At 38.9% G+C, this 25028-nt stretch overlaps 2 protein-coding genes across 27 annotated transcripts in view; both read right to left on the bottom strand.

Annotated features, from left to right (window-relative positions):
- limk1a (LIM domain kinase 1a) overlaps positions 1-474 on the bottom strand; it is a 44856-nt gene extending 44382 nt beyond the window's left edge. Inside the window, exon 1 of the mRNA XM_042749980.1 lies at positions 317-474. Within this exon, the coding sequence (XP_042605914.1) occupies positions 317-374 (58 nt within the window). The 5' untranslated portion in view covers positions 375-474. The remainder of the gene's footprint in view (positions 1-316) is intronic.
- Positions 475-6130: 5656 nt separating this feature from the next.
- LOC109105478 (elastin-like) overlaps positions 6131-25028 on the bottom strand; it is a 118659-nt gene continuing 99761 nt past the window's right edge. For all 26 annotated transcript variants that reach the window (XM_042749768.1, XM_042749767.1, XM_042749764.1 and 23 more), the window contains 9 exons: positions 22055-22084; positions 21891-21959; positions 21519-21599; positions 20337-20387; positions 20018-20053; positions 14023-14070; positions 8769-8801; positions 8243-8299; positions 6131-7913 (listed from right to left, as the gene is read on the bottom strand). In XM_042749768.1, the coding sequence (XP_042605702.1) occupies positions 7867-7913; positions 8243-8299; positions 8769-8801; positions 14023-14070; positions 20018-20053; positions 20337-20387; positions 21519-21599; positions 21891-21959; positions 22055-22084 (452 nt within the window). In that variant the 3' untranslated portion in view covers positions 6131-7866. The remainder of the gene's footprint in view (positions 7914-8242; positions 8300-8768; positions 8802-14022; positions 14071-20017; positions 20054-20336; positions 20388-21518; positions 21600-21890; positions 21960-22054; positions 22085-25028) is intronic.

The raw sequence follows: 25028 nt of genomic DNA, 5'->3' as shown, positions 1-25028 counted from the left end.
CTGACCTTCAAACAGCTGCTGTGAGTGAGACAGAAATGAACACAAGAGAACGGAACAGTTTATAGTTGAGCCCTAATGAGTGCATGTTTCCCGCACGCGTGTGCGCGCACTACTGCAGCAGGACAGTGCGGGAAACAGTGCGCAGAGATACAGTAACACATCAAGCAGCCTCACGGATATTTAGTGACATTAAAAGCAGGTGCTGGTTGTTGTGCGCAGACACACCGCATCGGCGAGGCGCAGCATCCTCACGACCTCTGATGAAGATGCGCATCATTCACATACTCTATTATCGCGATCCAGAAGACAGACTAACCTTCCTCCTCTCCCATGCGTTCGTCCTTCCAGGTGCAGCAGAGCAGCATCAACCTCATTCAAGCCTCGGACCGGGAGCGCCGCAACAGAAACCCTTCCCCGGTCAGACACACTGGAGAAATGCGACCGTTGGCACAGCCCTACTATGGCGAGGGCTCGCCTCATGAATATTACACACGCACTCTGCTGTCTGATTAGCTGAGGCTCGGGGTCGGTTAGACTCCCACCCACTAACCGGGAGCGCGAAGCTTTCCTCACAGGTCGCGCGCCTGGGCGCTTCCCGAGGAACCTCTGAGCGCGCGCAGCCTTCGCCATAGTAGCATTCCTGCCAGACAGACAAACGGGAAAACGGGCAACCGAACGCATGCGCGTTCACAGTATCTCTGGAGTGAGCTAGTCACATGACTCTACAGTCATGGCCAAAAGTTTTGGCAGTGACATAAATTTTGTGTTTTGAAAGGTCTGCTGCTTCAGTATTTGTAGATTATTTTTCCACATGTTTCAATGGTATACTGAAAAACAAAGATCATATCATCCGTTTTAAAGGCTTTTATTGGCAAGGAAATATAATGAGTCAATATTTACAGTGTTGTTCCTTGTTCTTCATAACCTCTGGAGTTTGCTCTTCTGGGCCAAATCCTGACTGATGGTCATCCATTCCTGCCTTATTAGTTCTCAAAGTTCTGCTTGTCCACTCGCCTTTTGAGGACTGACCACTGGTTCTCTATGGGATTGATCCAAATCCAGATCCAAAATTTCAATGTAATGATCTTCGAGCCACTTCTTAATCACTCTTACTTTGTGACATGGTGCTCCATGCTGGAAAATGCACGGATCATCACCAAATTGCTCATGGATCGTTGGAAGAAGTTGCTCTTGCAGGACGTTTTGATACCATTCTTTATTCCCAGCAGTGATTTTGGGCAGAATTATGAGAGAGCCACTCCCTTGGTTTAAAAGCAACCCCACACATGGATGGTCTCAGGATGATTCACTGTTGGCACATCACAGGACTCATGGTAGCGTTCACCTTTTCATCTCTGAACAATCCATTCTCCAGATGTCTCAAACAGTCGGAAGGAAGCTTCATCAGAGGAAATAACTTTGCACCAGTCTTCTGCTGTCCAATCTTTGTACTTCCTGCAGAATTTCAGTCTATCCTTGACATTTATATTTGGAGAGAAGTGGCTTCTTTGGTCCCTTTCTTGACACCAGGCCGTTGTCCAGAAGTCCTGTCCTCACTGTGTGTGCAGATGCTCTCACATCAACCTGCTGCCATTCTTGAGCAAGCTCTGCACTGCTGGAGACATGATTCTGTAGCTGACTCCTCAGGAGGAGACGGTGCTGTTCCGTAGCGGACTCCTCGGGAGGAGACGGTCCTGTTCCGTAGCCGACTCCTCAGGAGGAGACGGTCCTGTTCCGTAGCGGACTCCTCAGGAGGAGACGGTCCTGTTCCATAGCTCACTCCTCAGGAGGAGAGGGTCCTGTTCCATAGCTGACTCCTCAGGAGGAGACGGGCCTGTTCCGTAGCGGACTCCTCAGGAGGAGACGGTCCTGTTCCAGAGCCGACTCATCAGGAGGAGACGGTCCTGTTCCATAGCCGACTCATCAGGAGGAGACGGTCCTGTTCCATAGCCGACTCCTCAGGAGGAGACAGGACTGTTCTGTAGCCGACTCCTCAGAAGGAGACGGTCCTGTTCCGTAGCCGACTCCTCAGAGGAGACGGTGCCTGTTCCATAGCCGACTCCTCAGAGGAGACGGTCCTGTTCCGTAGCCGACTCCTCAGGAGGAGACGGTCCTGTTCCGTAGCCGACTCCTCGGGAGGAGATGGTCCTGTTTCATAGCTGACTCCTCGGGAGGAGACGGTCCTGTTCCATAGCCGACTCCTCAGGAGGAGACAGGACTGTTCTGTAGCCGACTCCTCAGGAGGAGACGGTCCTGTTCCATAGCCGACTCCTCAGGAGGAGACAGGACTGTTCTGTAGCCGACTCCTCAGGAGGAGACGGTCCTGTTCCAGAGCCGACTCATCAGGAGGAGACGTGCCTGTTCCATAGCCGACTCCTCAGGAGGAGACGGGGCTGTTCCGTAGCCAAATCCTCAGGAGGAGAGGGTCCTGTTCCGTAGTGGACTCCTCAATAGGAGAAGGGCCTGTTCCGTAGCGGACTCCTCAGGAGAAGACGGTCCTGTTCCGTAGCTGACTCCTCACAAGGAGACGGTGCTGTTCCGTAGCGGACTCCTCAGGAGGAGATGGGCCTGTTCCGTAGCGGACTCCTCAGGAGGAGACGGTGCTGTTCCGTAGCCGAATCCTCAGGAGGAGAGGGTCCTGTTCCGTAGTGGACTCCTCAGGAGAAGACGGTCCTGTTCCGTAGCTGACTCCTCGGGAGGAGACGGTGCTGTTCCATAGCGGACTCCTCAGAAGGAGATGGTGCTGTTCCGTAGCCGACTCATCAGGAGGAGACGGTCCTGTTCCAGAGCCGCCGACTCATCAGGAGGAGACGTGCCTGTTCCATAGCCGACTCCTCAGGAGGAGACGGGGCTGTTCCGTAGCCGAATCCTCAGGAGGAGAGGGTCCTGTTCCGTAGTGGACTCCTCAATAGGAGAAGGGCCTGTTCTGTAGCTCACTCCTCGGGAGGAGATGGTGCTGTTCCGTAGCTGACTCCTCACAAGGAGACGGTCCTGTTCCATAGCCGAATCCTCAGGAGGAGAGGGTCCTGTTCCGTAGCGGACTCCTCAGGAGAAGAAGGGCCTGTTCCGTAGCTCACTCCTCAGGAGGAGATGGTGCTGTTCCATAGCTGACTCCTCACAAGGAGACGGTGCTGTTCCGTAGCGGACTCCTCAGGGAGGAGACGGTCCTGTTCCATAGCTCACTCCTCAGGAGGAGAGGGTCCCTGTTCATAGTGGGACTCCTCAATAGGAGAAGGGCCTGTTCTGTAGCTCACTCCTCAGGAGAGACGGTGCTGTTCCATAGCTGACTCCTCACAAGGAGACGGTGCTGTTCCGTAGCGGACTGACTCCTCAGGAGGGAGGGAGACGGGGCTGTTCTGTAGCCGAAATCCTCAGGAGGAGAGGGCCCTGTTCCGTAGTGGACTCCTCAGGAGGAGATGGTGTAGCTCCTCCACAAGGAGACGGTGCTGTTCCGTAGCGGACTCCTCAGGAGGAGACGGTGCTGTTCCATAGCTGACTCCTCAAGAGGAGACGGTGCTGTTCCGTAGCTGACTCCTCAGAAGGAGACGGTGTCCTGTTCCGTAGCGGACTCCTCAGGAGAAGACGGTCCTGTTCCGTAGCTGACTCCTCAGGAGGAGACGGGCCTGTTCCATAGCTCACTCCTCAGGAGGAGATGGTGCTGTTCCGTAGCTGACTCCTCAGGAGGAGATGGTGCTGTTCCGTAGTTCCGTAGCGGACTCCTCAGGAGGAGATGGTCCTGTTCCATAGCTGACTCCTCCAGAGGAGGAGACGGTGCTGTTCCGTAGCTGAGAGATCCTCAGGAGGAGATGGTCCTGTTCCGTAGTTCCGTAGCTGACTCCTCAGGAGGAGATGGTCCTGTTCCGTAGTTCCGTAGCTGACTCCTCACAAGGAGACGGTGCTGTTCTGTAGCTGACTCCTCAGGAGTAGCCGGTGCTGTTCCGTAGCTGACTCCTCAGGAGGAGATGGTGCTGTTCCATAGCTCACTCCTCAGGAGGAGACAGTGCTGTTCCGTAGCTGACTCCTCAGGAGGAGACAGTGCTGTTCCGTAGCTGACTCCTCAGGAGAAGACGGTCCTGTTCCGTAGCTGACTCCTCGGGAGGAGATGGTGCTGTTCCGTAGCTGACTCCTCACAAGGAGACGGTCCTGTTCCATAGCCGAATCCTCATAACGAGACGGGCCTGTTCCGTAGCTGACTCCTCAAGAGGAGACGATGCTGTTCCATAGCGGACTACTCAGAAGGAGATGGTGCTGTTCCGTAGCTGACTCCTCAGGAGGAGACGGTCCTGTTCCATAGCTCACTCCTCAGGAGGAGATGGTGCTGTTCCATAGCTCACTCCTCAGGAGGAGATGGTGCTGTTCCATAGCTCACTCCTCAGGAGGAGACGGTCCTGTTCCGTAGCTGACTCCTCACAAGGAGACGGTGCTGTTCCGTAGCCGAATCCTCAGGAGGAGAGGGTCCTGTTCCTGGACGTAGCGGACTCCTCAGGAGGAGACCTCAGGTGCTGTTCCATAGCGGACTCCTCAGGAGGAGCCGGTGCTGTTCTGTAGCGGACTCCTCAGGAGGAGACGGTGCTGTTCCATAGCTGACTCCTCACACAGGAGACGGTGCTGTTCCGTAGCGGACCTCCTCAAGGAGGAGATGGGCCTGTTTCGTAGCGGACTCCTCAGGAGGAGACGGTGCTGTTCCATAGCGGACTCCTCAGGAGGAGACGTGCCTGTTCCGTAGTTCCGTAGCTGACTCCTCAGGAGGAGACGGTGCTGTTCCGTAGCTGACTCCTCAGGAGGAGACAGTGCTGTTCCGTAGCTGACTCCTCAGGAGGAGACGGGCCTGTTCCATAGCTCACTCCTCAGGAGAAGACGGTGCTGTTCCGTAGCGGACTCCGGAGGGGGATACGGGCCTGTTCCATAGCTGACTCCTCAGGAGGAGGCACTTGCTGGACACTCTGGAACGTCCTGAAGACTTCTTCACTGCAGTCGAACCTCTCTCCTTGAAGTTCTTGATGATCCAGTAAATGGTTCTTTCAGGTGCAATATTCTTTGTAACAATTTCCTTGCATTTTAATGCAAAGCATTGATAGCTGCATTTGTTTCTTTGGAGTTAAACATTGCTAACAAGCAGCACTTCTTCCCTTCTTTTATAGCAATCAGTCTGCTCTTACAATCTATTTAGTATGATAATGATTTTACCTGACTAGTACTCATTCACACTTTCACATGTGCTGCTGATATGATTAGTCAATTTATGTTAGCTGGTCATTTTGTGTCAGGATCAAAAACAAAAAATGCTTTTTGAAACCAGCTACTCAATCAAAAAAAGGAAAAGTTCATTTTTTTGGCCAATGAAGATTTAAACAATTATTTAACATGCATCTGACCACTCTACACAATAATCTAGAAACAACGTGAATGAACACCACAAAAGCTGAAGCAGCAAACTTTGCAAAACACAAACTGTCACTGCCAAAACTTTTGGCCATGACTGTACAGTAGTCTAAAACGTCTTCTGCATATTTTGTGATGCTGACTAAAAAAATTAAAATAAATATACATTTAATTTGGAGGTAACAATTGTTTTTATCTTGGAAAATGTCATTTTTAAAAACAAACAACAGAGTTTAGTTTCATTGATTTAATAGAAAGCACCTGTTTAGAGATGTCATAGATAAATTTTTTAAGATGTTTTTAGTTTGTTTGTTATGAATATAGAATACTGGATTTATGAAAGGGTCAGGACTCATACACTTTTGGAACAGGCTGTAAAATACTCTATATTACTTCATTCTTATGGGGGGTACATTGATTTATAAAGGTTGTGAGGTCCACCTTCGGTGCCCTTGAGCAAGGCATCGAACCCCCAACTGCTGATTTGCCTCTGCTTGGACAGCGTTGTGTGTGTTGTTCACTACTTCTGGAATGCAGAGCACTAATGTGTTTTACAGTGATCTCAGAACAGCTAAAGGCATTTTAGATGTGATGCATGAAATTTATGTGTGGTACTTTTATTAAGGCAATAAGCCACATGAAGCTGTGGTTTACAGTGATCTCAGAACAGCTAAAGGCATTTTAGATGTGATGCAACATTCACATTCACAGTGTGTGTTTATCATTTTACACAATCATGCACACCACATTTTTTGTGTGTTTTTTAATATATTTTATTTCATTTTTTTCACTAGAGCAGGTAAAATGCCGGGATTTCCGGGAACTAGTCAGGATATAGGTTGTGGAAAAGTGCAACAGCCCCGCCCCATTATTTAAATAAGATGGAAATCCCACAGCACAATAGAGAAGACCTGGTAGGGCTCACAGGCAGGTCAAATACAGCACCAGGTACATTAATTCATGATAAAGTGTCTTTCTAGATGGATCGAAAAACAGTATCAACCAAGTATAGCAAAAACTGACACATTATATGTTTGATAATACATTGGCTAGTGAGGCTTTCGGGACAGACGGACACACACACACACACACACACACACACACACACACACACACATGTTGAGGGGATTTACATACATCACCTACACATACACAGACACTCACATCTTAAAATAGCACACACAGTTTTGCAAGTTCCACAGTGACTACAATGCAGAAGCTATTTAAAGCAAAGAAGTTATTGTCATATGATGTGTACAAACTCGATAATTGGTCAACATGTCAATTTCAAATGGTTCAAAACAACATAAGGCAAAGTAACTTGTTTAACGATCCAGTCTACTGTAAGTGTATGATATATATATATATTACACTAGTCAACATTTGAAGTGGATCAAAACCTTTCATCAAAGTTGTCCAAAAACACAAACAAAATGAGGTCTTGACTTAGGATACCTTTGATGAACTTTTTTGATCCACTTCAAATGTTGACTACTGTATATATATATAAACTAATTCTATGTGAATACAGAGGGATTAAAGAAACACATTCTTGGTCAAATGATGGAAGCACCTGTAGTTCCCGGGTCCGGGGAAAAACATAAGCACATCTTTTAATCTACCAGCTTTAAACAAACATAATATACTAGAAATATGATTACTGTTTTACAGAGTTACTTTCAGTTTGACAGATACCAAAATAGATGATTGATATTAGATGTAAGGCATCATTCACTTCTGCTTGTTCTCAGCATAATCAGAGCAGAGCTCTTCACACAGTATGCAAGAACGAATACTAACCCTAACAATTAATAATTACAAATAATTAAAGCACCAAATGTGTTAGAATTTTGGTGGAATATGTGTTTAATTGCCTACCTAAAACAGGCTTAAATTTCTTCATGCAAAATATAATTTGTGTGTGTGAGAGAGTCACCCATAAAGGACTGTAATCGTAAAGCTGCTGAAGGGTAAAAATAACAGGCAAAGCCCTGAGCTGAAGCACAGCCAGATGTGAAGTATTTAATCAGCAGTCTGATGCTTTCACTCACTCTAAACCTGCAGCACCGATGTGTCGCGAGGACGCTGGATGATGTTGTGCAGGCAAGAAATGGCGTTACTTTTAAGAATCTAGAGTGTGAGATTGTGACTGCAACTGATCAAAAGAGCTTCAGATGGTCTCAGAAACGTCCACAAATAAGAGGTCGTGGTTAAAACATTGACAGTTACACAACAGCATTGCCAGCTAATCAACCCGGTTATAATAGGAAACAGTAACATGATGGAATGTGCCATTAGGATTGGAATTATTTTCACAAAACACTAGACGTTTGAGGGATCTTGGATTCGTTACAAATATTTACGATCAGTACAAAACATAACACTTGTGCATGTTGGGATTGTTTGTTTGAGTATCAAAAGTACATTCTGGAGCATGCAGTAGCACCATGTTTCTTGAGGTCACTTCACATCTCAAGAGATCCTTTACTTTCTTCTCCTCCCGCAGTATTTTCCTTGGCAGCCGGCTCCTCCTGCAGAACAACACCACAGACAACACCTCAGCACACATGAAACACTACAGAACAAACTTCTTCATGGAGAACTGAAAGCAGAATGATCTTCTGGGGCATCTCGACTACTTTCAGACGTCCACCAGTGCGGATTCGCTTTATAAACTCGTATATGTTCGGCGAATCATGTAAATGCAAACTTCTGAAGAAGTAGGCCAGTGTTTGGTGTGATTTAGGATCAGGACATTGAGTTGAGGACATCAGAAATGCGAGCAGTGATTATGAGAACTCAGTGATTATGTGGCGGCAGGATTAATTCTGTCTCATCGGTTCACTGCAGACTCTCGTACCTCGATAACCTGCTCCCAGGAATCCCGTCAGTCCACCTCCGTATTTGGCTGCTTTGGCTGAGGAAAGAAGTATGAAATACACATTAACCAAGAACTGGTGAAATCTGCATCTTGAATGCAATGCAAGTTGAACTGTATAAGAAAAAGTCTGCCAAATGCATCAATATAAATTTAATGCTGAATGTGCTAACACTGGTAATCGTACTCTTTATTCACACGTACCGCCAAGAAAGTTCATATTAACTGAACAGTTTCAGAACTGATGTACAAGCTTTTCTCCCATTGACGCTCCATATTTGAAATGAATGCACAAAGCTATTGTATGAGTTCAGAGGTTTTGGAAAATAGTGCCTGTGTTGTATGGATCACTTTTATGATACTTGTTTTACTTTCATTTAGCAGCTTGGAGATTCTTCTTTAGTTTTAATTAATTCCTTCATTGAATGCATGTTGGTTCCACCACTAAAGCTCAGCCTCATTCTGCTGCATCTTCCAGGGATTTTTTAAGGTTTGTAAGAGTTTTTACCTTGTTGTAGTGACAGTCCTGCTCCATATCCTCCTATAAACACAAGAAATCATTGATTTATTATTATGAGCTGTTCAAACCTCATGAGTGACTGAGAGAAATGTTGCATTGTGTCTAATTATGTAAGAAAAAACGATGAATAACTGAAATAGATGCCTACAGGAACTGTGAGTAAGCCAAAGGACAGCGTCGAGATTACTGTTTGTTCCAGCAGGAGATTTATGACCAGCTGTGACCAAGAGCATCTGGACGGAAATAATAATAAAGCCACCGAGCGCCTCTACGTTGTGATTATACAATAACTAAGACATAACAGCGTGTCGTATGGCAGCAGCTTGAGCGTGAGTATTGGCAAGCGCTGAGACTGGCATTATGGTCAGAAAGCAAATACGCTTTGTATGATATTTGCACTTCAAGTCGACACTTTTAATAGCGAGCGGATTTCAGCAGTCAACATGTACTTCTTCTATAATCAATGACTTTTTTCAGTTTATTATCTGTCAGGATATATGGTTTAAAGGGGTCCTATTATGCTTTTTTCCCTACATTTTCAACTTCCTTTAGTGTGTAATGTTGCTGTGTATGTATGAAAAAGAACTGAAAAAATGAAAAGTTTTCATTTTTGAGAATGTGCACATCACAGTATCCCACATTTAAATAATTCCCGCCCAAGTTATATGCAAAAAAAATAAGAGCGGACGAGAGGACTGGTTGAGTAGCGTTAGTAGTGTGTTTTCACCATTTCACAGATCTAATATACTAAAACACATGCAGCTGTTCACAGACATAACCGACTATGTTTATGTTAAGTTTGTGTGTTTTTGACATAACCTTGTGTGTGCTCAGAAAACTGTATATCAGAAGTTTAAACTGACAAGGCTTTCCGACAGTTTACAACCGCATACAAAGAGTAAACTTTTCAAGATGATGAAGATCTGCAACATCATGTGAGTGTGAGCTCGATAGATATGACGTGTTTGTTGTTGCTGGAGTAACTGAAGAACAGTCTCCACCCTCTTCTCCCTTACGAAAAATAACCATGGTTTTACTACAAATAAAACCAAAACAACATGGTTATTGTAGTTGAACAATTAACCATGGTCTTGCTTCACTAACCATAGTCTAACCATGGTATTTGTACAGTAGTAAAACTGTGGTTATACAAATGGTAATCAATCCGCCAAAAACAAAAACAAACAAAAACATGGTTACTACAGTTTTACAACAATAAAACCATGGTTAATTTTTGTAAGGGCTGGCAGCAGCTAATTTGCATTCAAAAAGACACGAAAGCCAGCATGTCTTCCACCCAAATAGAGGCACATACATATGGAGGTAAAATGACGTCATAAAGATTTGCATACGCAGGGTAATAATTGCGGAAGTGTACATAAGACTGTACAAGACTGTTAAAAACAAACTGTTGCAAATGTCTAAATGAGCTGTTGTGCATGTGGGGCAAAAATTTCCCGAAATAATCCGCTATGTACAGCTTTCTTTTCTCTGCGCTTACAATTTTGGCACGATTCTCTCACTAACTAAGATTTGCAAGCATGAGGGGGAGGGCGGGGCCACCTTCTTCTTTTAGCCAATCAAATGAGCCTCTCGCTGACTCTTTATTTACTCTTATCTGATTGGTTCAATAAACACATCATACGCCAAGACCAAGACATTAACCAAGACATTCATCTTCATTTAGTTCAAAATAGTTCTTGCTGCAGGAATGGTACTTTTACCGTACACATACAGTAAAAAAATAAAAAAATAAAAATAAATAAACTTTATTACACCATGATATTTTAAAAATTGAGGACCTTTAGGCTATGTGTTCTTACTGAATTTGGAGCTGTGTAGTTTCCTTCTCTTCCTCAACAGGCTATATGAAATATTAGTTTATTGTAATATTATATTGTAATTAGGATTATACTTGAAAGTCTAGTATCTGCACTAGCCTAATACATGTATAATTGTACGTATCTACCGAGCGGCAACCTCCCGCTCTCTCTCGTGAAGCCAATAAGGAAGTGACAAAACTGCAATTCATTTTCAGTCCCATAGACTCCCCATGTTAAAATGCCCAACTTTACAGCAGAAAAAAAACATGGTTTACAGCCTGGTTCAAAAAATGAATATTGCTATTTTGCCCATTCATGACAACTGCAACAGATGCCGTTTAAATTATGTTTTAAGCCTTAAAGTTACTGCATAATCCGTAAGGGCGTGGCCACTTGAGTGACAAGTGGATTGCCGGAATGCCGTCGCGCTAGGTTGGCTTCAGCAAAGCTCCCGCCTTTTTGCCCCATTTTCGATTTTCCGGGAGAGTCGCGCGGTGACGCGCTGCCAAGATGGCGACGGCCCGCTCTGCACACTTTGAGCTTCAAAATGCTATTGAGGGAGTCTATGGGTGACGTCACGGACACTACGTCCCATATTTTTTTTACAGTCTATGGTATTACTGACCCATTTTTTAACATTTGGTTCAATAATAATTGTAGTACAGAAATAATGTTTTATTTAACGTTGTTTAAAAGGGGATTTCAAAATATTACTAAAATATTTATTAAAATATTTATCTCTAACTTATCTCCATTTATCATTTGTAATACTATCGTGTAACCACTAGTGACTGTTTAGCTCTCTATATAAACATATAAACATGGCTGTGTTCCCTAACTAAACTGGATTCCCACATAATTATTTACTTGAATTTGGATATATATTTAGAAATTATTAAAGACATATTTATCAGAGTTTTAGCATTAGTCAAATCTGGACACAAAGAAAGCATTTTGTTACTCATTTTTGCTTCATATAATAGGTTGATCAGTCACATGAAAGTAATCAGTGTTAAATACCATAAACAGGAACATGGTCTGAAAAATTGACAAATTCATATTTAAGTAACTTTATTGGCATGGTAAAAATGTTTTACAAAGTATAGCACTCTGATATCATAGTGTCGAGCATTGTCACATAACATAATTTTGATTATAAAGTTTAACATCAGCTCAGTGGTGTAAGCAGATTATGAAAGTTCAATGTAAAGCCAAATCAAATAATGTTAACACTAGCTCACAATTCAGTATGAACACAGCTTATGAAAGGAGCATGTTTTAATTAAGTTGTTATTTTTATTTATTTATTTTACTGTATGTGTACGTTAAAAGTACCATTCCTGCAGCAAGAACAATCCTGAACTAAATGAAGATTAATGTCTTGGCGTATGATGTGTTTATTGAACCAATCAGATAAGAGTAAATAAAGAGTCAGCGAGAGGCTCATTTGATTGGCTACAAGAAGAAGGTGGACCCGCCCTCGTGCCAAATCGTGCCAAAATTGTAAGCGCAGAGAAAAGAAAGACGGGGCTGTACATATCGGATTATTTCGGGAACGTTATGCCCCACATTTTGACATTTGCAACAGTTTGTTTTTTTACACATACAGATTGGTTCTATGCAGTCAATCTGTTTTGCAGTTCTTTAAACTGTTGTTTTCACTTGCAAATCACCGTTCACAGGCTTGCAGTACTTTTGACCGTCTTTTGGCGAAAAAAACATGCCAAAAGTGTAAGCGCGGAAAAATGGAAGTCAGAAGCATGCAGATCATATTTATTTTGCTTCAGCATGAAGCTGCAGTTTCACAATACATGAATTACACTTACAAGTAACAGTAAAATGCTGCAAATTATTTTTTTCTCACGCTTGAAACTCGATTTACACATTTACAAAGCTTCTCTTGCGCATGCAAATTTAATTTACGCTTACAGTCTTATGTACACTTCCGCAAATATTACCCTGCGTATGCAAATCTTTATGACGTTATTTTACCTTCATACATACAGCAAGGAACAATAAACGTTCTGTGAGCTGAAACTTCACAAACACATTCTGGGGACACTTGCGACATCTTGTAAAACGTTACAATTAACTTAACTTGAGGTCATTATTAAATACATACATGAATAGCTGTCAAAGTATCAGTGTCAGGTTCTGTGCTCAGATACTGCAGGGTGTTTCTTACAACAAACTTCACTTTTCTTCTTTTTTTTTCAATGTGTTTGAATCAGCTGGAGATTCAGGGATTGTAGTGGATGTATGAAGTCAGTTCTCCTCAAGTGTCCTATTAAAATGACCCACTAGCGTTTGATTTTTAAATCAAATATGTTTTCTTGGCTTGAAACAAGGTTAAATTATGAATGGACATATTGCTAAAAATAAGTTGCTTTGATTTCTTTATATATGACTGTATATTTTATCATATTATATAATTTCTTCATGTTAGTAAGTTATTTAACTAGCCTAAGTGTAAGAAAGCCCTACATTTGGGGAAAATATTAGCAGACACCATTTAAATATATGTGACAGAATTTATGGCATTTTAGCCCATTTCACATAGAAATACCAGTAAATTGCCGTAGAATTACCAGATCAACTTTATCGGTAATTATAAAAATGCACAGACAGCAACGTTCCATCTTTTTACCGGCAAAGCACCATTCACACATCCGTTTCAAAATACCAGTAAATTCTTTGAGATGATTAACCGGAAATGACCTGCATGTCCCAGTGTTGTGTTTGTAAACATGGAGGGGTAAACACACTCAGTGTTTTTGTTGATGTTTTAATTTTTTGTGTCAATAGTTCTCATTCATGCAGCTGTTTTTGGCCCAGAGACATCGCACGACTCCAAACCGAACTATACAGAGTGGAGTAAATGCGTCATCTGTGTCAGAATGTTCTGATTGGCCCAGAGTAAGACGTCTTACATCAGTGCATTCTGAACACATATGTGTTTTACCAGTAAAGTCTGTATGCGAGAGAGGGTGTCTAGATCTGTGAAGTGAAGGATGGCAGATTTCGTGCTCTGTTTCTCTAGAAACTAAATGAAATGTCAGGGCTTTCTTTCTCTGTCGCCTCTCTGCCTGCGACGTAGCCACAGACCCATTCCTGTATCAGTACAGCAGAGAATGTGCTATGATTATTATGTGCACAGCTGTGACAGTATATATGTGAATAAAACTATATTTTCCAAAATATGCAGCAGTTCTGTTCCTGTCCTGCCTGTTCATAATCTATGACACATCTGCTGATTCTCTGTTATAAACAGCTCATTACTTGGAGCTAAAAACTACTGAAACTTTCATGAAACAAGCAGTGGCTCTTGGAACTGGAAATATAGTCTGATACAGAGGGGCTGAATGTCATATGATGATACAATATGAATCAAGCCTGGGATTATTTCTATAAAATGCTACCTGGATATGTTTGTGGATATCCTCCATATCCTCCTGGAGCTACACCACCTGTAGGAAGAAAAGACAAAAAGATTTGGTTCTGTAATTCAGCTGATCTAAAACACGGTACTTATCGATAGAGAATATTAGTAGACATTATAACTTGTAATCTCGTATAAAGTGTAAAGACTTTAGTACACTGTAAAAAAAAAAAAAAAAATCAAAATTTTATGGAAAATATTTTCTTTTATTTTAAATTGTAGTCAAAACTCTGTAAAATTACCAAACTCTTATTTTAAGTATTATGACATTAACAATACATTACAGTAATTCACTTTTTTTTATACAGAAATAGTACTGTATTTTTTTATACAGTGTTTCTTCTTTTTCTTAAATTACATACAAATTATAATCTGTAATTAAACAGTAAAAAATTGTTAAATGGCTGGCAGCCAAAAAACAAAAAAAAACAAAAAACAAAACAAAAAAAAAAGGTAACCACAAAAACACATTGGTAACTACAAAAACTTCAACATTACATAAACTCTTCCAAATAAAAAACATAACAGCATTAAACACTAACAGGTCTTTCCCTTTTCCAATGAAAACAATTAAATAACTTAATTTCAACATTTATTCTCCTTATCCATGAATGGACCAAAACTGGAGTATTATCTGTTTCAGCTGTTTGATTGCATTGGTGCCTCATATTCATTGAAAACAGTGCAGCCGTTCAACGTGCTATTCGGCGTGAGCAGTGGTCCACTTTGGCATATTTTTGCTAATTATGATTTTTTTTTCCGTCGATACTGAAACACGCGTGAACTACAAAGCCTATTTTACCTAATGAATAATAGTTAAGCTTCAAGTGGGCAACATCACGAATATGGAAACATTTGAACTTGTCCCGAAAGAGAGAGGTAATCCCAACCTTTCCTTATGTTTCGCTTTAAATTATTATTATTATTATTATTATTATTATTATTATTATTATTATTTATTTTTTTTATAGCTAAGCCTATTTTATTATTATATACTGTAATTACATTTATCCATTAGAATTATATATTTTTAATTTTTAATTCTTGTTCTGTTCTGATTGTTAAATTGAAAGGATTTGTTGCAAAGTGAGGGAAACTAAAAATGTCCTGTTGGTACATTATAACATTATTAGGCCTGCCATTATTATTTCTGAATGTAATAAAATGCGACTTACACATGACTTTTTTTTACCTCTCAAAAACTTAATTTATTTTTATTTTAAAAAAAAAACATGCAGCAAATGAAAATAGGTGATTAATCGGTTAAGATGTGTTACTGTGGGTTAACAAATTTACATTATAGTATACTTAGAAACAGAGTCTGGGCCTAATCTAGGCTATGTTGTTAACTATTTACAAGTTTTGTGTATGTTTTTATCCAGGTTTTTTTTTCCCCCATTGCATTTAAAAATTACTTTAAGAAACAAAAAAGCCTCCTCCCCCCTAAAAATTGTGCAGCACATTCACTCTGGCGCAGAACCTGCCTCCGCGTTGCTCAGCTGTGGACGATTTAAAAATGTTTGATATAAAGGTTGCTGTCCCATTTTATACAGGAATTGTTAATTTTAAAAACAATCAAATTATATTGTTAGTTTCATGGTAACATGCAATCAAGGTCTTCAGTTACTATACAAGCTACAAGTTCATTTAGGCTATTTAACATGCACTGTGACATTTTCACCCGTTTCAACTTATAAACTCCTTGAGATTTTAAAGTCAGTTTAATAGTATTAAAATTCAAGTTGAATCTAGTATAAAAAAAACTTTAAATTGCTTAAATTATTTCTATGAATTAAAGTAGCCTAACTTAAAAATATGTTATCATGACTTTTTCATCATATAATTTTTTACAGTGTGATAATGAGCTGTATTCGTTTTCCATTTCAGAAACCAAGCACACACTTTTTTAAATCTATTATTCGCTCGCATATCTCCTACAAATGAGGGTTTTTTTTAGGAAGATGCCACTGTCAGGGGAGTCAAAAGATAATTACATCATCATTATTGTGGCCAATTAACTTCAGAAATGGACTAATTGTGATTCTTTCTCTTTTATTCTTTAAGAAAATAGTTTTTATTCTTGTAGAAAATAAGGGACAGAATAAGGGATGATCCAAATATTTGTAATGTACAATAATGTAGGCCTATATCTGCCTGCAGTAAAAAAGTTATCAGAAATAATCATATTTGTTTTGCTTCACCCATTTATGTACAACAACAACAACAACAACAACAACAATAATAATAATAATAATAATAATAATAATAATAATAATGTCATACAAAAATGCCATTAAAGAATTGTGACTTTACAAGGCTAGTAATTTAGGTGGTGAAAATACTGTGAAATTACAAATGACAAGGAATTTTAAAGCATAACAAATAAAGGTCTATGAAACGTTAGTCAATAAAGCATTTTTTAAACAATGGCACTTAAAGTTTTGAACTAAAACATTATTTCAACCATATAGCCTGTGAATAAATAAAATGCATACTTTTCAATGAAAGAACACTTAGAGAGTGTAGGATGCTTCTGGTGTGAATATGAATAATAATAGAGCACATTTCTTTTCGGTTACAGTACAGGATCCGCATTAAAAAAAAAAAAATCTTCACAAGTCTACAACCGACACAGATGCAGTTATAACCTGTAAATTGAAGGCTATTTGACATTTTAAAATGATCTAACAGCCGATGCCGCTCCAATTCATTGATCATTCGTTGTTCTTGATCAAGATTAAACGGATGCATGACTCTTATAAAGTTGTTTTAATAAATCTCTTTTGCATTAAATAATAAAGATATAAAGCAGGTTAAGTTAAATATTATTGTACAAATAATTATAAAATGCTATAGACTGTGAATAAGATGGAAGTTTCACATTTTGAATATGCATTACAAAGTAAATCTTTTTTTTTTTTTTACATGCAATTATCCTAAATAAAACCAAACAAGATTTGTAATGAAGATAAAATATGTAGACAAATAAGAATAAATGTTGTGCGTCACACTCAGCATCATGCATGCCACACAAATCTTGCACTCTGATATTTTAAGGAATAGAATACACTCCTGCATTTAAATGCGGCTGCAGTTTTTATTTTTTTTACTTAAATTGTATGAAAGCAAGTAAAGAAGGCTCCCTTTAAAATCGCTGAAGTTGTCAATTAATGAATCTCTTTTTTTACATTGTGTGCACTTTGTTGATTATAATGAGAGAACTTGAGTTTAAACATGAGAACGTTTTATTAATCCATCCATTCTTAAGAGTTTCAATGATTTAGCTAAATCATGCAGGTTTAATTTATTCGTTTCTTGTTTTAATTAGGCCTAAATAATGGGAACGAAATTATACAGTGCCTCATGTTTTACTAAAATAAAGGAAATAATTTATAAAACACGCAACAATTTATTAATCAGTGTACACACAGATATCTTTTCCCCAAGAAGTTATCTGTCAAAATAAAGGACAGGTAACAAATAACAAAGTAAGTGAGTGACAAAAATGCATGCTATTTTATTAAAGGAATTTTAAAATATAAATTAAAAATGTATTTGTGACAAATATAGGCCTTAAATGTGAGAATATTGACATTTTGCATATAAATCCATGTAGCCTATCTCACTAAAATAGGCTACCCACTTTTAATGCTCCGATGCAAAGTAAACCACCATTTCTTTAGGATAATATAACACATAATTCATATTATATAAACAATACTGCACACCTATTAAATGTGTCAAATCTAAAATAAGGTGTAATACTGTGTAGCTTAGAGTAAATATAAGCAAAGGCTCATAGGCTTGATATTTATCCTGCTTGAATTCGTTCTAAGAAACGCACATAACTTCATAAGTACTAAACTTTCAAATGTAGCACATCAGCGAGGCAAAGCTGACGGCTATATGCGAAAATGTGCTTTGATGCGCTTGTTTGATAACTTGTGGTTAGAGCGCCACTCAGCGGTCAAAAGCTGTAAATGCACTTTGCAGACGCTGCGGCGGCAAAAAACTCATTTTAGTTGGCCACCTACTGTATCAGCTCGTTTAAGTTGAGGGAAGAACATAGTTGAATATGGAAAAATGGTTTATTTCTTTCATTCAGTTTCTTTTCATTTCAGTTTTTTCCTTGTTTGGTTTAGCAGTGTGTTTCTGATGCATCACTGCTAAAAGTCTAATCTCTGAGTGTTTTGCATGATTTAACTGCCTTGTGATATTATTGCATCAGTATTATGACTACATGATGTTCTGACATTTTAAGCAATTATACTTTTTTTTTTAAAGATTTTTATTTTAGTTTTTTTTTTTTTTTTTTTTTTTTACTTCCCCAGAGACATCAAGAATCACCATATGAACCTCAACAATGGTGAAGATCAACAAAGTTATTTGAGATGTTTGTTTTGTGATGTTCAGACTTGAGCTGTATATCTGAAAAATTTGTAACCATTGCTGAGGTTCATAAGCTGATTCTTGATGTCTGTGTGAATCTACAATCTTTTCTGCATACTTCCTAAAATATTTGTGATTATTATAGCACTGCATGAATTTATGTAACAACACCAAAATGTGAAATTTGCAAATAATGCTAAACAATTTAATTGGTGATTAGATGCTGAGTCATACCAGGGAGTCATGCCACTACGTGAAAACTAAAAAGCAACTGGCACAATTATTAGATCTGAGTTTCTTTACCAATCCCTGCCATAACAAATGTATATCAGAAAGACACAATTAAAGATACCAAAGAGAATCTGTTAGTGTTAATGTTCTGTTGGGATTTAAAGGGTGACTGTGAGTTTGTGAGGTTACCGTTGTGCTGAAGAGTAGAGTTCTGTGCTTCAGTCTAGCAAAAGAACAGGAGCTATTGATGTTTTGCTGCATGTTGTTTTATTGAAAGACAGTAACTGTTTAGTTGCTGAAGCAGTAACATATAGTTACATCATTTCATGCATGCTGTTTCTGGTTGACTGCTAGAGATTCATGTTTTACAATGAACATGTCTGTTATTAATAATTCAAGAAATTCCTGTAAAAGAACAGTTTTTTAAAATTGTTTTTTTTACTTAATTTAAATTAGATTTTTTTTTTTTTGGTAGCTGTTGTTGCTTTTTACAGTTAATGTGTTTGATTCTAATAAATCAGGAAATCTCTTTAAAATAACATTGTTTTTCTGTAAAAATAAAATAAGGAAAATGTCTAGAATATTTTACATTAATTTTAGGGTTATTGTTTGGCAGCTGTAGCTGACAGTCATTGACCGTTTTTTTTTTGTTGTTGTTTTTTTACAGTGTATCTTGGTAAATTTAAGCAGATTGAGATCATTTAGATCTCTTCTGAAATGCCAGTAAGAGTATGTCAGTCTATGTTTCAGGAGAAACATCTGTGTCTGTGAAGTATTGTGAATATGGCAAGTATTCTAGCTAGCAGATGGTTTCGGCTGGGTTTGCTAGCTGCTGTGTATCTGCATAAGGAGAGAAGTGAATTCTGATGGATGGTGCTAGAAAGAATACAGTGACACCAAATCACATGAGGGCTCACAGGATTAACGCAGACAAATCCATGATCCCAGCCTCACTGCAGTGTGTGTGTGTGTGTGTGTGTGTGTGTGTGTGTGATTACACAAGTGTGTGACAGTGGCAGGGCAGTGGCGTGAGGCTGCCTGGTTGACTGGGGGATTCTAGTGTCGAGAGAGTATTGGCATGTCATACGACTGAATGGTACAGAAAAAATAATTCCTTTTACAGTTAACAGCATCACACACATAACTGGCAGAGCACAGCACCAGTACAGGCCCACTTCAAGCACTGCTTATGGGTCGTTGAAAATGTTACACCTTTCCTTGGCTAGCCACACAATTTGCTGTAAAATCTGTGTCCGTAGCACAGTGTGCTAGTCATATATTCAAGAACATGTATAGATGGCAATTAAGATCTGCGTGAAGCAATCAATCTTTGTCCAGATAATGCTGGGCCTCACCTGGCTGTGCGTATCCTGTACCCAAAGAGCCGTAGCCTGTTGATAGAATTAGATGGGAAACACTCAGCACAATCATAGCTCACACAATTTAGAAAGAAAACAAAAACCCACACTTAATATTTTGCACTTTCTTATATCCTTTACAATTCCCCAGCAGAGAAGATGTGCAGTTAACTGAAGCTTCGGTGTTAATCTTTGGTCATGGGGAGTACATTTGTTCTTGGGTAAAAACTTTGAAAATTAATTTAGTGATGGTTTTGAAATATGCTGTGGAGTTGTGTTGCAGAACATAAATATTTTGTATGCTTTATTTTACTACCTGGTTTAGGTGGTTTAGCACCAGTTCCCACACCTGCTGGAAACCCTGCACCTGCAACAAGATGACCGCTAGGTCTTTAACAACAGTCCAGTAACATAACAAAAGCTAATTCAACAGTATGTTCAGTACTATCCCCGCTATCCTTTGGAGTATCTCGAAGGGAAGTCTAAATTACAATGACTGTCCATTAGGACTGGGATACTTCAGGGTTCGATGCTTAGCCCCCTTCTCTTTGCGATATACACAACATCCCAGAGATCTATTAATATTTTCATAGAAAGTTTTGTCCTACCACTGCAACATTGATGACATGCAGCTCAACTTTTCGCCCCAGTCTTACAATTCTAATGTAGCTGTTTGGATCTCAGCCTGGGTGAAAAAACATGGTCTAGTAAAGACAGAGCTCCTTCCGGGCCAGTCCATCAATTTAACACAACATCAATGAAAATGCCACGCAGGCCAGTCAGGAACTTGGGGATAGGGATTGACTGCCCAGTCATGGATATTGACACACTAAAATATCAGGAATCACGATGCACATTATCAAGGCTTTTGTATGAAAATGAACCAGAATGCGCTTCAATCTTACACCTCTGTGTAAAACATCCTATCCAAGGCACTGACGCTTCAATCAGTTTCTGGAGCACCCTCCTACCTTCACTAACTAACTGCAAATCTTCCATACAGAAGTCTACAGCTGAACAGCTGAGTGCCTCCATACCTTCAAGAAAAGTATAAAAACCTGGTACCCTTCAAAAACCATTTGACTCACAGCTGTTAATGCACTTGGCATGCTTTTTTTTTTCAAAGGAGGGGCATAGGTTTGATTTTGACATTGGTGAGGACAAAACAGCAGACTATTCCCCCACACACACACCAGCATCAAACTACCCCAACATTTTCGCACTTATGATATATATATATAATTGTTTGATCAAAATGATTGCTAGGGACAATTTAATATCTACATTATAATGATAATGACACTACCCTACCAACTAAATTCTCTTTATTCAAAGTGATATATACTGTATTGCTTTAAAAACATGCATTTTATCAGTTCATGTATTCCCTGGGAACCCAGGAGCTTAGTATTGTTAGTTCCATGCACTAATTTTTAAACTACAGGAACACTGCTAAATGATCAAGTATCAAGTAATGTGGATTTGCATGGCATCTTACCTGCTCCAGGTACGAGTCCAGGAAAAGCCCCTGCCCCTCCAACTCCCCCTACACCAGCGACACTGCCTGCTCCTCCAACACCTGGACCAAACACACATGCACACACCTTTTCAAGTAGGGCACTGAGTCAGCATAAAGTCAGATCCAGATTTGAGAACTCTTCTATGCCTGCATGAACACAACTTTCCAAATAAGGTCCAGGTTGAGACATTATTCCAAAAAGTGAATTTCACATATTAAACATCTGGGATATTGTTTTAATCTGCTTAATAGCAATCGAGATTAGATCAAGGTTTGACCAATTAATTCCAATATCTGAATATCCTTGTGCATGAAAACTTTGTTACTGATGCCTGAGTAATCTGATCGTACCAGGGGCTTTTAGAGGTTTGGCTCCTGGTAACACTCCAGTTCCAATCCCAGTGCTTCCAGAAAATGGGCCTAAAACAGAAGGAGGAAGAAACATTCAGCATGATTTTGACGTTGGTCAGTCTTTAATGTGTTTTTGTTTTTAATGATGGACTAATAAAATTTACCATAGCCATAGGGGTAAACCCCACCAGGACCTGTAAACACAAAGTGTACTTCAAACTGAAGTCAAATATAGGTGCCTATGGCAAAACTATCAAGGGGAAAGGCAATATTTAAGCATATTTATTCAAAATTTGTTTGTTTGTTGTTTCTATGTAAACTGTGCAGAACAGTGCTTAGCTTTGGGAGAATGTGCATATTCATTTTCCTTTTCATATGACAGAACTTACACTTCCTGGGTTTTACCTGGGGGAGACTGCATACATTTCTGTTTTGTCACAGGACTAAATTTATCTGTTACTACGGCAAAGCTACGTTCGCTGAGTGTATACAGTACTTCAGGACTTTTTTACCCTTACACTGAAAGTGCTGTGGAAGATGAGACATAATATCAGATGTATCATGGTACTCCATGAGACTGTAGAACTGAATGATTACATTTTCATGTATTTAAATTGTACACAAAATCTAGCATGGTTTCACCACAGTCATTGTCCAAAAATAAATTAAATTAAATTAAATTAAAAACAACTTCAGCCTCACCACTGTGTGTGTGTGTGTGTGTGTGTGTGTGTGTGTTTAATATTTCCATGAAATCACAAATATCATGAGGACACGAAATTTTATCACAAGTGATTTTGCCCTGCCCCCTAGTGGTACAGCTAAGTAATGCACACATTAAAAAACTATTTACTGTGGATTGTTTCCTGAACATTTTCTCTGTAGAGACTAGGGGTGTACCCGAAGCCGAATACCTTATTCAGAGAGGCACGGCTAATGGCTTCAGAAACGAGTAACAGATAACAAATAATTCTGCCCAAATATTCGGCTGAGGCTGCAGCACAGTCTGGTGTTTGCTAATTCACAGGTGAGCCAGAGATCAGCGCAATATTTTAGACAATCCTCTAAATTCACTCAATGAGTGTGTGAAGTGAATGAACGTAAACTTTATGAATTAAAAGAGCACAAATCAAACACGCACTGCTGTTTCCACTCCGTGCATCTCTCAGAAATCAGAGCTTGGCAAGAGTAGGCCTAATATTACCTAAAATATTACATCATACACGTTCTACTATTTGTGTATATATAAAAGGCAATGATTTAAACCTTATAGGCTATGATATAATACACGAATGAATTAGCACAGCGCGACTGCCAATTAAACAGCCGCGTTGCCGTCTCTGCACATCTCCATCTCTCAAAAACCTAACCAGCTCCCTGTCTAGAGTACAGGCTTATAATCAACTTAAATACAGATACATTTTCTACTAGGCCTACATGTTTACTTCCTTAACTTTTGCTGGTTTGCGTGGCACATACACATTTGTTTAGTGTTTAAGTTCAAAAAAGACTTGTTTAAATAGTTCTGCATAATGAAATGTTAGCCTCGAATTTATTAATTCACTAAATGTTTGTCATGAAATCTTCCTACTTGTATTATAAATTTATTTTTAGAAATTATTAATTTTATATTTTAGAACATTGAATAGGGCAAATAGTTGAAATATTTTTCCATACTCGCTTCCCCATAGGTTTTCCAGACCTGCAAATTACTTAAGTGAAATACTTTGTTAAACTACGCAGGAACCGGTGAGGCAAAGGAATTCATGTTGTTTTACATAATCCTCTAAAATTACAACGCAGTAACAAGTGTGTGAAGTAGCTAAATGAGTTTATGAATAAAATAAGTGCAAATAAAATAGCAGTACAGTTGCCTTTTTCCATGCATTTCCTGGAAATGACTTAAATCAAATTCCATTTTTCTAAATTGTGTAGGAACCCTTAATGTTTTAATTTAGATACTTAAATATCTATTTATTGGATCATGAAAGGTCCCCAAACAGGGACTCGAACTCACATTGCTCGATGCACAACCGCACTAGCTACATCTCGAAGCACCGCCTATACAATGAAATCGACTCCGACTGTTAGAAGATGTTTAAATAGGCTAAACGTTATAATCATAAAAAAAAAAAAAAAAAAAAATATTAGTTTAACACTGCATATTTGTTAAGTGATAACTACGAAAAAAGATATGGCTGTAAACCCATAAACATAATGGTCTTATCCAGGGGCGTAGCCATCTTTTCAGAAGTGAGGGGGACAGAATTTTTCCATATACACACACACACACACACACATATACATTATATATACAGTACAGACCAAAAGTTTGGAAACATTACTATTTTTAATGTTTTTGAAAGAAGTTTCTTCTGCTCATCAAGCCTGCATTTATTTGATCAAAAATACAGAACAAAAATGTAATATTGTGATATATTATTACAATTTAAAATAATTGTTTATTAAATTTATTATACTTTAAATTATCATTTATTTCTGTGATGCAAAGCTGAATTTTTAGGATCATTATCACATGATCCTTTAGAAATCATTCTAAAATGATGATTCATTATCAAAGTTGGAAACAGTTCTGCTGCTTTATATTTTTTCAGAACATGTGATACTTTTTTAGGATACTTTGATGAATAAAAAGTAAAAAAAAAAAAAAAAGAAGCTATGTCTTTTAAAATATAAATATTTTGTAATAACAATATACACTACTGGTCAGTAATTTGGGGTCAGTCAAATTTTTTTCTTTTTCTTTTTTTCTTTTTTTTAAAAAATAAAATCAATACTTTTATTCAGCAAGGATGTGTTAAATTGATAAAAAGTGATAGTAAAGAAAATATATTATTAGAATATATATTATTAGATTTTTTTTTTTATTTTGAATAAATGCAGTTCTTTTTAACCTTTTATTCATCAAATTATATTAGACAGCAGAACTGTTTCCAACACTCATAATAAATCAGAATATTAGAATGATTTCTAAATGATCATGTGATAGACTGGATGTTACATGTGACACTGAAGGCTGGAGTAATGATGCTGAAAATTCAGCTTTGCATCACAGGAATACATTATTTTTTTTAAGTATATTCAAATAGAAAACTATTATTTTAAGTTGTAATAATA

Source organism: Cyprinus carpio, chromosome B22 (assembly GCF_018340385.1).
Source record: "Cyprinus carpio isolate SPL01 chromosome B22, ASM1834038v1, whole genome shotgun sequence".
NCBI classification, from domain to species: domain Eukaryota; kingdom Metazoa; phylum Chordata; class Actinopteri; order Cypriniformes; family Cyprinidae; genus Cyprinus; species Cyprinus carpio.
Note: the sequence above shows the minus strand (reverse complement) of the source record. Positions and strands in the feature narration are given on the sequence as shown.